General features: G+C 36.7%; 1 protein-coding gene, 1 long non-coding RNA gene and 2 other non-coding genes across 6 annotated transcripts; all 4 read right to left on the bottom strand.

Annotated features, from left to right (window-relative positions):
* Positions 1-59: 59 nt before the first annotated feature.
* On the bottom strand, positions 60-3,270 carry LOC131985005 (uncharacterized). 3 transcript variants are annotated; one of them, XR_009395602.1, is made up of 5 exons: positions 3,210-3,270; positions 2,936-2,977; positions 1,333-1,419; positions 480-566; positions 60-397 (listed from the first exon to the last, which is right to left on the bottom strand). It is a non-coding gene; the product is annotated as an uncharacterized LOC131985005 (long non-coding RNA). The 3 variants fall into 3 exon arrangements; XR_009395603.1 differs by lacking the exon at positions 3,210-3,270 and adding an exon at positions 3,122-3,138; XR_009395604.1 differs by lacking the exons at positions 2,936-2,977; positions 3,210-3,270 and adding an exon at positions 2,113-2,137.
* LOC131985689 (small nucleolar RNA SNORA9) lies at positions 909-1,044 on the bottom strand. The gene has a single exon (XR_009395671.1). It is a non-coding gene; the product is annotated as a small nucleolar RNA SNORA9 (small nucleolar RNA).
* Positions 2,096-2,231, bottom strand: LOC131985688 (small nucleolar RNA SNORA9). The gene has a single exon (XR_009395670.1). It is a non-coding gene; the product is annotated as a small nucleolar RNA SNORA9 (small nucleolar RNA).
* A 2,029-nt stretch (positions 3,271-5,299) lies between the features above and the next one.
* On the bottom strand, positions 5,300-9,624 carry ftr97 (finTRIM family, member 97). The gene is made up of 3 exons (XM_059349430.1): positions 8,945-9,624; positions 7,088-7,208; positions 5,300-6,248 (listed from the first exon to the last, which is right to left on the bottom strand). Exons 1-3 carry the CDS (start codon positions 9,511-9,513, stop codon positions 5,469-5,471), a joined length of 1,470 nt encoding a protein of 489 aa, XP_059205413.1. The 5' UTR covers positions 9,514-9,624; the 3' UTR covers positions 5,300-5,468.
* Between the last annotated feature and the right edge of the window lie 6,570 nt (positions 9,625-16,194).

The following is a 16,194-nucleotide window of genomic DNA, read 5'->3' as shown; positions in this document are numbered from 1 at the left end:
GATAACTACAGTACTTTATTTACCTAAAATAATTTCTGTTACTGCAAATCAAGTAACACCACACAAAGCAAATATTTTTTATAAGAAATGTTTATTTTAACAATGTTTCTCACCAAACACTTAATACAAACATTTTCCATAAACCATATCGATATATATGCAAGTCCTTTATTAATTAGGACACTTTCCCCAGGTTTCACAAACTTGCTCTCCACCGTTGCGTCTTGGCTTTGGCATCTGCCTCACCTATGCATAGCTGGACTGTTACAGCAGATTTTTCCAAGACCCGCACCATTCTTGGAAATTGGGACTGTAGACAGACAATATCTGACTCCTAGTTATCCAATTATGGCCTTTGTTTCTCCTCAGCACATGAACTGGTTCTCAGACCCTCGATCTGCAGAATGAAAAACAATTTCAATACATTTCTTCCAGTAAAACTAACAACCATCAGAATGACTTGGGGAAAGTTTATTTACCTGCATCAAAGTCTTTTCATGCGTTACAAGTCCTTGAAGTTTGCAGTTTCAATAAGGAGCCACAACACCGATCTTCATGGTTACTGACTATATAAACAAAAAAATAAACCGTATTGTCAGATATTTAATTCATACCACTTGTATTACATACTATGTTCATACAGTATGCCTATCCAATAACTAGACTGAGCTGGACTAAATCTTGTATATGAAAATGACGAGAACCTCAAAAAGTTTGACATTAAAATTATAAAGAGTTAAGTTTATGACTTCTTTATCACAACTGGACACCAACAGCCCAGGTGGAAAATATTTCAGTCAACAAGCTAATAATGACACTGGAGCAGTACATCAAAGAATGGCGCAAGGCAGCAATCATTCTACGACGAACGTGTAGTTATCAGAAAGTATATGTGCGGCCTGTGATGACTATGTCGGAGGCTTACCTATAACCCTGCCATGAAGAGTCACAGCAAGGCCTCAAACAGCCTCACGTCTCTCTAGCAGACACTACAGGAAAGATCAGAGCCACTACAGGCTCAGCCTCGCTGGATAAGGTCTGCAAACGTCCTCACAAGATAGAGACAAAGATATATATATATATATATATATATATATATATATTTGTTTTTTAAAAAAGGTAGAGGACTGGTGGTAGCAGGATTGTAAGAGCACACCTACGGGTGTTTTGATATACAGGTACTGACGACAACCTGTTATTGCTTTAATATTTTTTTTTTCAAATTTCTTGATATGTCACGGAATCGGTTCATTAACTTATTTGTAAGGATAATTGTGTAGGGAAATGTGTCTTACAAGAGCCTTAAACACAAAACAGCTATTCCCAACAAACCTTAATTTCGCCTCAAAGTCAACCTAGAGCAGCAGGTGTCAATCAGGAGGTCTGAGTGGAGCAGAGCCTGGCTTCATCGCCGCAGTGCTGTAAAAACAGAAAGGGAACATTTTACTCCAAGTACTTGTCTTAATTTATTTCTAAACAGTAATTTTACACAAAGGTCACATCATGCATTGTGTGCGATGAACAGATAGAAAGATGAGACTTTAAGGGCTTATATATGGCACCTTTAAGTAGAAAATGATAGTTTGTAGTTTGTGTTGACAATATAAAAATAGGGCTTCGGCCTTAGTCAATTGGTCCACTAATCAGTCATCATTTTGGTCTTAACTGACTAAGATATCGTTAAACAGTTAATCATTTTTTAATGCTGAATTTATTCATTTATATAACATGCATGCTATTTTTTTAAATTTTGCATTATGCCCGTATTTCACAGGTTATTATACCAAGGTTACAGATATTTAGATTCGGATTAATGTAATGAGGATTTTAATTAATCACTGCTGACCAGCAGAAAATTCCAGTTTTAGTTCAATTTTCCCTGAACACTACATTCATTTTCCTGATAACAGGTAATTGTGAATGTCAGTATCTTTAAAAAAAAAAAATCTTGCCTGCTCCCTCACATGGCACATGGTCTCCTCATTGGTTCAGAGAAGTTTCTTTTACAGTGCACATGATAAGGGCAAGTTCAAACTTTTAGAAATAAGGATTCCCTTTATGGTGAATGGGTGATTGGATTTATTAACACTGTGCAGTCTGTCGGAGGCTTACCTATAACCCTGCCATGAAGAGTCACAGCAAGGCCTCAAACAGCCTCACATCTCTCTAGCAGACACTACAGGAAAGATCAGAGCCACTACAGGCTCAGCCTCGCTGGATAAGGTCTGCAGAATAACTATTGCTGTGTTCCAATACCCATACTTCCATGAGTACACTTAAATGCAGTACACTATCCGCACTCACAAGGTACACAGATTTCAGCAGGTGAGTGTTGTTCCAAATCTAATACTCCGTGATGCACTTACCGGAAATGACGCTCGCGACGGCCGCCGCGGCTCGTCACCCGCGAAAAACTTCCGGCTTTAAACGGCGAAAAAAATATCCTTTGTGTTGTTTAATCTTTACTTCTACAATCCGGCAATATGGCTCCATTAACGCAGCAAATGTGGAAAATGCGCCGGCGTCGTCGGCCGCCATTACAAACATTTTTTTCGAGCTGAGCGGCTCTGCCTGGCTCCGCCTCTTCCGCTACGTAGACAAGATGGCAGCCGTTGAGTGCGTATAGTGTACATCGTTCCACACTCAACGTTTTGACCGTTATGAGTACAACATCCGGGTCCTTTAGGTACACTTCTTTTCACCGCGATCGGAATCGGAACACCCTGCGTACTCAAGCTAAGTACAGTGAGTACGGTAAGTATGGGTATTGGAACACAGCATATAATACAGAAAAGTCTCTCTGAAGTATAAAACTTAAGTGTTTGAATGTTTTTCCTGTCTGACCAACCAGCAGACTCACATGGGCTGGGAGACTACACTACTGCTGCCCAAGTGGCCAAAATAAACATTAAAATAAACGAAATAACAGTTTTACCTTTCCATATTGATGCTGGATGGTGTACACAGCTTCTTTGGTCTGTAAACATTAGAAAATAGACAAATAACGGCTGTTAAACACATTCGTTTCTGATACTGACAGCAGAAGTTGATCGGCCACATTTATGTCAATTTCAACCATTTAAAACAACATTTCCCGACAAAAAACGACCATATATCATACATTACTCCTTTAAATACAATCCTACTAAGTCAGAAACTTTACAAATTCAGTAAATTAAGTTAGATGGAAACGGATTGATCAAACGTACCTTTCTGCTCAACCGCTGTGAGTTCAACTGAACATACTGCCCGGATGTGACGTTTTTAAACCTTATGCACGGGGTCTCCCAGCAGGGGGCAGCAACACATCAAAGATGAAAAAAATGTTGTTAAAGTCAAAATCTATATATTTTTAAAATGCCTATGAAATGGAAAAAATATGACTGAATGAAAAAATAAAATATACTTTAAAAAACACTTTTTTTAAATTATATACTCAGAAATGGGAGTTGTTAAAGTAAAAAAAAAATCTACCAATATAAAATAAACAGCTCAACATGCAGAACAAAGAATATAAAATAAATCATAAAAAAGATTATGTTTGATTGGTATTAACTGAGTTCCAACTGAGAATAACAAAACGTTCGCTCTCTCCTTGCAATTGAAACTGTGTGAATTTATGAGTGAAAACCACGGGGCATATATAATTTTTTTATACAAGGAAAAAAACAAAAACAAGAGGAATAATATCAAAACACATAATGGCAATGAAAATATTCTAAATATAGCATATACTTAAACAGAAAATTGATCATTAGTTGGTTAAAATGTTTTTTTCTGCAGCCCCCATCCACAGTGGTACATTGCTTAGCTTCTGTCTTCGGTCTGGAGATGATACACTGAGTATGGAAAAGTACCTCTTACAACCACCCACACCTTAAAATACAAACAGCATACTGGAGCATAATGACACGTGCAGGGTCAGCTACTCATTACAGGGACACAGTGGTGTGACTGTGTTGTGTGTGCAGAGAAAGACACTCTGATTCAACACATATCAAGTTATTTTATTTATCACATACAGAACAAACACAGAAAAGCAGTTTTTGGTAATGAAAATCTCAAAAACTATGTTTGAGAAAGAAAAAGATCATGAGAAAAAAAAATTCAAAGTTAAATAATGCATGTTAAAAAACAAATGAAATTCAATATGAAATAAAGAAATATAAATTAGTAATTGCAATGAATAAACAGTCTAAATAGTAAGGCTTTCAATGCTCAGTGAGATGTAATAAATATGCTGTATATGTATATACATAGTTGTGAAACAGTAAGAGTATAAAAAGGTAAAGTGACAATAGAGACATATATAGTGAGAGACAGTGATGATTCAAGTGATAAGAGAACAGACTTTTTTTTCTCTGCATGCAGAAGTGCAATTAACGTCTTTTTTTAAAAGTCAACACAGTAAATATTGAGATGTACAATAAATCACTGTTGTTTTTTGAGTAATGCGATACAGATAAATAAACAGACTCTGATCAAGACAAATAGTTTTTTTATGTTCATTGACTTTTAACAAACTACAGTACAATTAAAATCACCAAAGCCGACTCTAATATGTAACACTAAAATGGCTTGATTGTAACTTGTCACAACAAGTGAGTCATTCGTAACAAACTGCCCAATATTTAACATAAACAGCAAACAGTACACTTTGTCTTTAGTATGTAGCAGCAACATTTACACAGTAAACAGATGACTCAGCAACAGGTGATATAAACTAGTATAAATGATGGAGAACAGCATTTTAAAAGGTGCAGATAAGGCTGTTGCTGTTGATTATTTTCTAGGGATGTGTGATGTATGTGGAAAATTTATATTAATGTGCATTATTCAGAAACAAGAGGCAATAAATAGAGATAATAAAAAAGCCAAATTGCAGTTTAACATTGTACTTATTACATGAACACGTCTGATTTGACAGATTATGTCAAAGTAAGCAATTAGAAATCTCAGGCAAAAATGCTCTATAAAAGCTAAAGCATGTTTGTGAAGTTTTTTTGATGTATTTTACTAGATAAAATAAATCAACATTAGAAGAGTCTGGCTGTTTTTGTTGTTTTAACCATTATTGTGTCGGTCAGATTTGGTTCAGTCAGAGCTGTAGAATATAATTTAAAGTATCCATCTTTTCTCACTACATCTGAGTCTTTTTTTACCCTCCAATCTGCAGATAACTCAAACTTATTTTTGAGTTACAAATATGTAAAATGATTGGTTATTTTACAGGTATCAGCCATGAGAAGCAGGTGATTATTTGTAATCAGCATCTGTTGGAACAGATGAACAGAACAATCAGACCATGTTTTTAGATTATAACTAACCACCATATGTTTCGGCTCAGCTGCCTGTTCCACCAGCAGAGACTGCCCTCTGGTGGCAGGCACGGTGCGCTGCAATACCTCACCTCAATACAGCATCTCCGCTTGTTTTTGATTGTTTTGAACATCATAACTTTGGGATATCTAAAAACTCTGATATACCGTAATATCTTCATATCGCCCAAGCCTATTTTCCACCAGAGGTCCGTTCTGGTAATTAGTGAGGAGACAGGCCACAGTGAATAACTGGTTGATGCTCCCTGAGATGGAGAGAGGGATCTCAGTGTCAAACAGTTTGTTTTCCTTGACTCTCCGGATTAACGTCTCCACATGGTCTCTCAAAGAAGCGTTGGACTCGGTCTCAGGAACATCACGTACCAGCGTCTGGTTCGTTCTAGACAGAAAGGCGACCTGGTGGACTCTGCCGGGGACGAGGTCATCGACTCGGACGCCCTCGTTAACCATGACCGCCATGTCGGGGGACAGGAGAGGGACAATGCCCGACTGCCTGAAGACCTCCTGGTCGCTCACAGAGCCTTCATACACCGCCGACACAAAGGTGAGAGCGCCGTGTGGAGCCATGCCGACCATGGCCTTAAGGGTGCAGAGGGACTTGTGTGAGGAGGAGTCTTCACTCTCACGTAGAGGGGAAAAAGGCGTTTGGCAGCGCAGCTCTGTGAAGTCGATGATCACCTGGGTGTCTGCGTGGTCGATGAACTCATGAGGAAGGTGAGCTTGGATTTTCTCAGGTGTCAACCAGGTGCGCACAGAGCCGAGCACGCAGTAGAGGAAGTTGGCCCACGTTATTATGATCCTGCTGACTGTGGTGCGGCGGACGTTAAATCGGTGGCCAAGCTCCCTCTGGGTGCATCCCGTTGACAAGTAGTTCAAAAACAGGAAAAACTCATCGATGGGGAGAAGTTTCTGGAGTGGAAAAAAAGGCATGATTGGTATAAAAGAGTAAAATTCAAGCATTTTCAAGGTACCTTAACCAAAGATTTTCAGACTATCAAAGCCTTTATCATCACATCTAAACTTTTATTGTCAATGAAATTGTAAGAAATAAATGTTACTATATTGATCGGTTGCAGAAGGAATCGAAGTTGGCTTAAATACATGAGAAAACATCCCATGAGTCCCATCTTTTTTTTGCCATCTATTTTTCTTCATGATCAGGGTTGTCAATGTTTGTATGGAAATAAATGTTTTGTTTTTTTACCCACACCAATCAATGTATATTAACACTTTGCATCTGTTCATATTAACTGTGATTGTATGTTTTTCTGCTGTAAAATACCAGGAGACAAAGAAATTAGATGATAGGAGTGTTTCATTTAAAATATTTTAACATTTTTGGTTTACATAAGCGATTGTGTAGATGAAAACAAATTTTTTTTTTTTTAAATCATGCATTTTTCAAGGTGTATATTAAAATTCAGCAGATGAAAGTAAGCATTTACAACATTTTCAAGACTTTGTATGAACCCTGAGTATATGCCTTTTGTTGGCACTTCTACATTCTTTGGGGTACTGTAACTTTTCCTTTGCCCTAAATAACCTGCAGCGTTTTGTCTTTTCACATGTTGCAGCAGTGTAGCACGGCTGCTTCATGAGTGCATTAATATCATGATGATGTTGCAGTTAAATAACCCTGTGGTGTTGCTGCTCAGCTGAACGTAAACAAGGACAGTGCCACCACTTATATCTCTATAACTGTTATGACTTATAACTGGTGATTTTTACAGGGACAGCTGTGTACTTACTATCGTGGGTTCGCTGGAATCCTCTTCTTTCACAGCGGGGGTTTCTCCTGTGGATCGTACCATCGACGTCGCCGGTTCAATGAGAGTCCAGAATGCCATCAGATGATCATAGGAAGAAAATCTTTAAAAGAATAAAAATGAAGGCATAGTTTGAAGTGAATATACTGTTGTTTTTGGCAAAAAAAACTTTGAAAAGTGATAGCTGGAACCTTTTCAGTAAGAGGATATGAAAGTCGTTATGATATACTATATGAATATCATTAAGAGACAGTTTAAGACAGACATAAGACAGTTTAAGCATCATATTTATTTTAAATCAACAGTAGTGTCATTTCAAGAAAAAGCTGTTTACAGGATGCCTCTCAGCAGTTTTTATGTCAATGTAGTCTTAATAAGTGTTAATATTTTCTTAGTGTTTTATTTATTTTATTTAGTTGAACCATTAAGAAGCCCAATAAGTTTGCAAAATGGCTTTATTTTGAAAAATAATTATTGAGTTATTTAATTTTGTTAAATATTTGACAAAAATACCTTTTCAAAAATATATTTATTTCTATTTTGAAAACTGTATTGTACAGGGGTTTTTTGTGTTTTGTATTTGTATGGCCATAACATATACCTTTGTATGTGTGAGCTGAGTAATACACATTTCAAAGTTATCAGTAATCTGTGCATTTTCCTGGATAACCAAACAGTAATACCATTTGTTTATTATATTGAAATCGCAATACTGTCCGCAATATGACTTTTTTCCCAAATCGTGCAGCCCTAGTAGTCACTTACACACGTGTGGCCAACAATTTGTTGTCAACAAAGAACAGAGTAGCTCAGCTTAAAACACACAGTGACTTAATTCTCACACCAAAATGTCTATGATAGGCCAATATATCAGCTGAACAATAAATCTGAATTGCACCCATTATTAATGTACTGAATGTTGTGTACAGCACCTTTAACATACACATACTGTGCCTCCTGCAATTTATTGCAAAATATTGCACTGGTACATATTGCCCGTAATAAAAATCCAATAATGGTGCATATCGTCACACTGTTAAAATAATTGCCTTTTTTTTTTTTTTCCCTAAATCATCTCCTCATGATGCTGTCCACCTATGGTAAAATCACCTACATCCTCAGTTGACCAGATCATGTGATTTCACCCCTTTAAGATCATCACTTCTTTGATAATTTGCCACATTCATAGGCATCAGATAAGAACCCAGCAAAGAAGAGCTAGAGGGAGATTGTTTAGTTATCAGTTTAGTTTATCAGTGTTTTATTGTTGACACTAATATTGGTAACACTTTGCTCTAAGGTGTCTACATAAGAGTGACATGAGCGTGTCATAAACATGACATGGGATGTGTCATGAACATGAATGACACTTTGAAGTAACATTAATGCTCATGATACTTGTCATGTCATGTTTCTGACAGGCTTGTGTGACTCTTATGTAGACACCTTCAAAATAAAGTGTTACCATATCTTGCTTAAGTCACAAAGGAATGTTCAAAAATTTGCCAATTTACATAATTTACACACAGTGTTATTACTATGCCAATAGCCATACTTTGTTACATCCTGTTTGAGTGAAATGATCAATAAATGTCATATGTCACACTTTTGGTGGAGTTTTTTGTGTTTCCATGCAAAACTTGAAAAAAAAAAAATTATATTTTTATATTATTTGAACAGGGTGACGATATTTTCCTTATATCCTGCAGCCCCAAAGAATAGATTCAGCCTCTGGTTGACAGAATAGCCTTGGTGGCTCTTGGAGCACCATAAACACCTTTGAAATTAATCACCATGAGCAGGATCATCTCTCAGTGGTGTCTGCAGTCTGTCTCTTACCTGGTGTAAAACTGGATGTCTTCAGGTGACCCAGCAAACCTCTGCAGCCCACAGGGGTCTTTTAACAGCAGGTCCTGCAGCTGTAACATACCGTCATAGTGTTCACTGTCCACGGCATCACTGTCAATGGGCACACAGTACTCATGGTCCGCAAACGGTGTCCCCGCCGTGCCCTGTGTCTGCTGCAGGATGTCTGTGAACTCCGTGAAGTCGGTCCAGGCTGGTGGAGTTGGGACGGGGCGCTGCTGGACCTTGGACCGCTTCTTCTTCTTCTTGAAGTTGTTCCATTGAAATTTAGAAGGAATGGTCCCGATTTTTAACTTTCTCCTTTTATTTGTAATGCGAATTTCATCTTTGCGAAAATGTCTGCTGCACACGTTGGTGTGACTGGTTACCAACAGGGAGTCAATCCCCACTATCTGGATCCATTTCAGACGAAGTTCTGGGTCTTTCGGGAAGCGGTGGAAGCTCAACTCCGAGTTATACCGACTCGAACCGGAACACATCGGGACACAACAGTGAACATTTGACCCGCTTCCCTTCCGCTGATATGTGAGGATACCGTTCATGTTATATGTATGCTTTGTGTCATGTTATTTTGCAAGTTTCGGTGGTTTTCCCATTAGCTTAGTTTGATCAGCGCGGCCGCAGACCAGCACCGGAAACGCGATCCCGTCAGAAAACCCAAAGATCTGCGGACTATGAAGCACACAGCCGCCACCAGCTGGACCGGAGTCTGAAACAGACTCTCATTTATTAGAGAGGGAAATAAATGTGGCGATAAATATACAAATACATTTACATTTTTAGAAGCACTACTTTTATTAAATACAATTATTAATTTATGAGGAAATATAGAATACATGTATTTTATATTTTAAGCATATTTGTGACTTAAAAAGAAATAATAATAATAATTATAATAATTATAATTATTATTATTATATACACACACATATTTAATACTGGCTTTTAATATTTGTTGTGTGTATATTGACATTGAGGTCAATGTTAAATAAATAAATACATAAAATAAATAGGCCTATAAAATAAATAAATGTGGCGATAAATATACAAATACATTTTTAGAAGCACTGCTTTTATGAAATAAAATTATTAATTTATGAGGAAATATAGAATACATGTATTTTATATTTATAAGCACATTTATAACTTTAAAAAAATAATGATTATATATATATACACACACATATATTTAATACTGGCTTCTAATATGTATTTTGTGTATAATGACATTGAGGTCAATATTAAATAAATACATAAAATAAATAGGCCTATGAAATAAATAAATGAGGCGAATAAATATATAAATAAATGTACTTTTTTTAAAGGACTACTTTTAGCTTCGTGAAATAAATGTACCCTGAAATAAAAATAAACAAAAATAATCATGTACTATTATATATATTTTTTCCACCTTTTTCACATCCAATTATTTTAGTAGGCATATTAATTTATTTTTATTTAATATTGACTTTTAATAGTTCTTTTTTGTAAAATGCTATTCAAGTCAATATTAATTAATTATTCAAATAAATAAATTGGCTTATTAAATAAATAAATATGGCTATAAAACAAATATTGCAATAAATAAATGAGGTAATAAATATATACATTTCCTTTTAAAATGGACTACTTTCAGTTTGTTGAAATAAATAAAAGTAGTTCATTAAATGTTTACATTTATTTTTTAGGTATATTTATTTCTTTAATATTGACTTTCCATAGTTCTTGTGTGTGTAATGGAATTAAGGTCAATACTAAATAAATAAATAAAAATGCCTAATTCTAACAAGAAAATCAAACCACCCTGTCTCCAGGTGAAATAATATTATACATTTATTTTTCAAGCATAAAAGCAATAACAAAAGGTCTTCATCAGGGTTTATGCAACACATGGAGTTTAGTGTAAAAACACTGGAGGGCGCTGAAACCACAGCAGGGGCCTTATAGAAAAGAGAATCTACAGTCAGTCATAATAACAATGAGCAATTTGGCATAAGATGAGAGTACATCAGTTCCCAAAAATACCCAGCAAATACCAAAAAAAAAATAGTGGAAATGTTTTATAATGATCACATCTGTCCGGGTCACAAGAAGTGAACGATTATTATTATTATTATTATTATTATAGCCATTTCCCCCCCTTTATATCTAATGAAGATTACATCTAATGGACATTTCTATATTTATTACATGAATAAAGTGAGTGAAAGGAAAGCTTTACTATTTACTGAATCTGACAGTACAGCTGTTTCAAACCCCTTTCAAATTACCGTACAAATTAAATTATATTACTGTGTGTAAATCATATCCACAATAATGCAGAACAGGAGGTCGACTGTACAGAAAGTACAATTTACTGTAGTTCAAATTATAATCATGCTATTGTTGTGCTGTTTAAAAAAAGTCAAGTCAGTAGGGCAGGCTTCTAAACCACAGGTTGGTGGTGGTTTCAGTGCATTTTTAAACAGGCCTGAAAATAAACCTTTAGGCTACTAATGTTGAACCGGAAGTTTGAAAACGCAGACAGGTTACTGTGAGGCAAAGCATCATGGGAGTAAAGTAAAAGTAAAACAATAAAAGTTTTACATGTCTTTTCCACATGTTGAATATAAAAAACACCCAAAATGAACACTTTAAGTGGACAACTTGGTTATTATAAGCAAATTATCTATGCAAGAGTTTTTTTTATCCATATAAGTGGTTGAACACTAAAACTGTTTCCACTGCATAAACATTTAGGCTACTTACCCCAAAAATAGCTGTAAAGTTGGCATATTAACATAGGGCTCCAAGAGGATTGACTCACTTTTGGAACCAGCTTCAAGTGGTTGATTGAGAAATTGCAATTTTTAATTTAAATACCGTAACAATAATTCAGCCTCTTAAATCATTTTTCTTTATTTCTGTTCTCACCTTCTTTTATTTTTATGGGCACAGATTCCCCTCCATCTCCATACACTCATATTTTAAGTATAATCTTATTCACCAAATTAAAAAAAAAGCACAATAAACAGATTAATTTGACTGATAGCATTTTTCCATTTCAATTTTTTTTTTTTATAGATAATGTGATTTTATTTTGGATTATTTTGGCTACAATAATTGTCTATTACAAATCTGATCTCTTAAAAGAAAGGGTTTTTCAAGTAACAGATTTCCAAATTAGTTATGCAAGATCTTATAATGACACCACTGACACATAAAGTGATGGGAAAACTGTTTTTTAAACACTGCCACAGACCGTCTCCATGTAGGAGGGCTTCTGTGAACAGCCGCTGCTGGTGGGTGCTGGCAGCCATGAGGAGGACGCTCGTGGTCGATGACTCAGACTGCATTGCTGCGTACAACAATACAAACCATAGAGGAACAGACTTCTGCTGGGCCGTCTGTCGTGGCCTGCACCATCACCAGACGGCCGCGATGAATTTCAGCTTTGTTTTCCTGCCGTGATGCTGACCGCTCGCCCAGCTGACGTGCTGTGAATGCTGATGAAGAACCCAAAAACATTACAATCTGAATCTGTGTTTAGACACAAACATGAGCTGTCCTTGCTGTCTGCATGAGCGGGAGACTCTGAGGTTTAAAGAAAGTTTGTGTATTTCATAAAAACAAAAGTGGAGCCAGCCGAAGCTGCAGCTGTTGACGCTACAAATAAGAAAAAGGCCACATTATCTTTTACGTGCTGTCTCCGAAGTCTCCATCAAACAAACAACTGTAGTTTTATCACGATTTGATCTCTTTATATAATCCTATTTCCAGCGTGTCCCGGCAATAATCCTGACAGAGTCTGCACAATACCAACAACAACATAAACAGCACTGCTCAGGCCAAGCTTGAAATAATTGAACAATCAGATAATCAGCCTCTGGGCAGGATCTGAAAATAGCTCAATGACAAAAATGCTTCTCCAAAAATGAGTTTTACTCCCATATCAGTTGTTATTTAATAATAAAACAGGCCGGTTGCTACCAGGACAGCAAGATCATGTCCTGCAGAATGTAATAAAGATGATACACTTTATTTTTAGAGCACTTTTCATACAAGAGATGTAACTCAAAGTACTCATAGTGGCTAAACTGTGGATTTACAAGCTCCGTGTCCATCATGTGACGCCATGAGGCCCAATTAGACTTTTCCCCATATACCTACATCATCAAAGACGTCAGTGGATATTTTAGATACATCAGCTTCCCGGTAGATACACTTAATTATCCATCCATTTATTTTGTTATCTGGGGCCGGGTCGCGGGGGCAGCAGAATAAGCAAGGTATTCATACATCCAGTAGTGTAATGTAACTAGTAGTACATTTACATTTACTTATCAAATCAAAATTACTTTATTCATCCCCGAGGGGAAAGGTGTGAAGGATTTTTTTAAATCTGAGAGGAGCCGTCCACTGCTGTTTTTTTGGTAATAGGGTTATGGTGTCCTCCGGACTTGCTCAGTTTCAATAAAAAAAGCTCTTCTCTTGAATAAACTCTTATCTCCACAGAAGTATCCATCAATAATTATGACAAAAAAGATGATAAAAAAACAAAAAATTCTGGAAAATTGAGTAAAATTAGAAAGTTACCAGACTTTGTTGCTCCTCGATGAAGCGCATGTACTGTATTTAAGTACAAATTTGAGGTACTTGTACTTAACTTGAATATTTCCATTTTATGTAACATTATACTTCTACTTCACTACATTTTAGAGGCAAATATTGTCCTTTTTACTTCATTACATTTGAGCTGACAGCTTTAGTTACTTTTGAGGTCGAGATTTAACAGGAAAAATATGATCAATTCAAAATGATTATGACTTTTTTACTAAACTACCACTAACTAAAACCACATTACAGTATATTCATTCATTCATTCATTATCCTCAACCGCTTATCCGCACTCTGGTCTCGGGGGGCTGGAGCCGATCCCAGCTCAGCTGGTACACCCTAGACAGGTCACCAGGGGCAGACACATAGAGACAGACAATTACGCTCTCATTCACACCAATTAGAGTCACCAATTAAACCTAAGTGCATGTTTTTCTCCACACCGAAGAGCCGCTGCTGTGAGGCAAGAGTGCTAAGCACTAAACCAGTGTGTAGCCCAGGGGTAGGCAACCCGCCGCCCTGGAGCCACATGAGGCTCTTCAGGCCGTCTATAGTGGCTCCCTGTGGCTGTGACAACGAAATTATATGAAACGAAACAAATGAATGAATGAATTAAATGAATTAAGTCCTGACATTTTAATTTTAACTCATCATTGGTGTAGGCCCAAAACAATTTGTATTCTAAAATTGTAAAAATGTGTAGCTTATATACGGCATTAAAAATGTTTCAACAACTAAAATGCTTACAAAAGTCTACGGCCATGTCTTGTTTAGTGTTTCCCTTTTTTGAGACATTTCTTTGGTGTCCAGCCTCTCATTTGCACTCGGGTCCTCACTGCATTCTGACAAAATCATATTAATAAATGCTCATTATGACCTATAAGTAAAGTAATAAGTATATTGGTAGGCTAATTTGGACCTAGTAGGCTGTTTTATCTTCATTGTAAGGTCCAAAATAAGGTTTGTGGCTCCATTCCATTATTTCTGGCCAACAATGGCTCTTTTGTTAGTAAAGATTGCCCACCCCTGTGTAGCCCCATAACAGTATAAAAACAAGTTAAAATTAACCATACCTCCCTACCTGCTAACATAAATGCATCAATAAAAATAATCCAATAATATATTTGGAAGATATAACAATCTGCATAACAAGTACTTTTGATACTTTAAGTACAATTTCTTAACCATACCAGGTTTAGTTTTGCACTATGAAGGAAATTCTGCAAATCTATTTGGTGACCTAAATAAATATGACCAATATAGAGGCATCATGTTAGATTAAGACTGCTTCATAAGCAGTCAAAAACTCCTCGTAGCTGCTTTAAAAAACATGCAAATTCAGCGTCTAATTCAATATCTCGAGGCCAGTGAGATTAAAGCTGCACTCATCATTATTTATATATTCTATCAAACGGCTACATATAAAGTGAGAGTGTGTTAATAAAAGTCTAGTAAGAGCTAGAGGCACTGCTGAAGGGCGACAGGGTGCTGAATCAAACTTGCGTCAGACGTCAGAGGATTGACCTGATCGCAGCCTCGACTCCACATCACCAAACCAGATCAGTAATCTACCTAAAGGTGTTTTAACCTGCAGACAGCTCAGTGACTCGCTGCTCTTAATGTCGTCACTGCTCTCTGATTTGGATCAAGGTGACACCCTGAGGATCAGCAGGGAGGCACAGAGTCCGCCCGCACAGCCTTTTCTCACGTAACGCACCTTCGCTCCAGCTGTTTGTTTATTTATGTCCTCAGTTTTCTGCACAATGTAAACATGCAGCGTGTTCCTGTTTTTAAGATTTGGGTGAGAGTTATGTAAGCGGCGTTAGAACACACTGAGTCGGCATGTGAATAATGTCTTTGTTTGAGTGTGATGTTGTATCAGCTGACTCACATGGCAGAGCTCCAGGAGATGTCACCTTGTCCTGCAGTTAATAGTTCATAAAGGCTGCAAATAATACCTTTTTTCCCATTATTTATTAACTTTGTGGTAGATAAAGTGTCAGTATGCAGGGAAGAGGTTTAAAATTAGACTCTATTTTGGGCCCATAAAGACTCTTTTCCTTAGACTTACATTGGAAAAGAGGCATCTGTAATTCAGCTAATTATTTTGACTGAAATTAGTCGTTTTACTGTCAGAATTTGACTAATTTGATCCGATAACATTCAGAGTCCTTGTTGCAGCGAGCCCAGGTTCAAATCTGACCCAAGGTCCTTTTCCTGCATGTCTACCCTTCCATTCTCTCTGTCACTATCCAATAAAGCATTAAAATGCAAAAAAAAAATAGTTAGCAGAGTGCTGAACTGGAAGTTAGAAGACTAACTAAGTGCACAGAAGTCTCTAGTGCACTTACTCCACTGGCCCATAGAGGCAGAGGATCCAGGAGATTCGGAAGTTTGCTTTGCATTTCCTTTCATACATCCATGATTTTATCCTATTAGATAACTGTGTGAAATTGTGTTGTTATTAGTGTCTGCATTCTTGAGTGAGGGCCAAATACATATTATCTGAGGTCACAGAGAGCTTGACCTTTGACCTCAAAAATCTAATCTGATCATCCTGAACATTTGTGCAAATTTTATTTATTTATTTTTTCAAAAATACAGAGGGATATTTTATTCCTTTACAT

Source organism: Centropristis striata, chromosome 14 (assembly GCF_030273125.1).
Source record: "Centropristis striata isolate RG_2023a ecotype Rhode Island chromosome 14, C.striata_1.0, whole genome shotgun sequence".
Taxonomy (NCBI): Eukaryota; Metazoa; Chordata; class Actinopteri; order Perciformes; family Serranidae; genus Centropristis; species Centropristis striata.
This window is presented reverse-complemented; position numbering and strand designations above follow the sequence as displayed.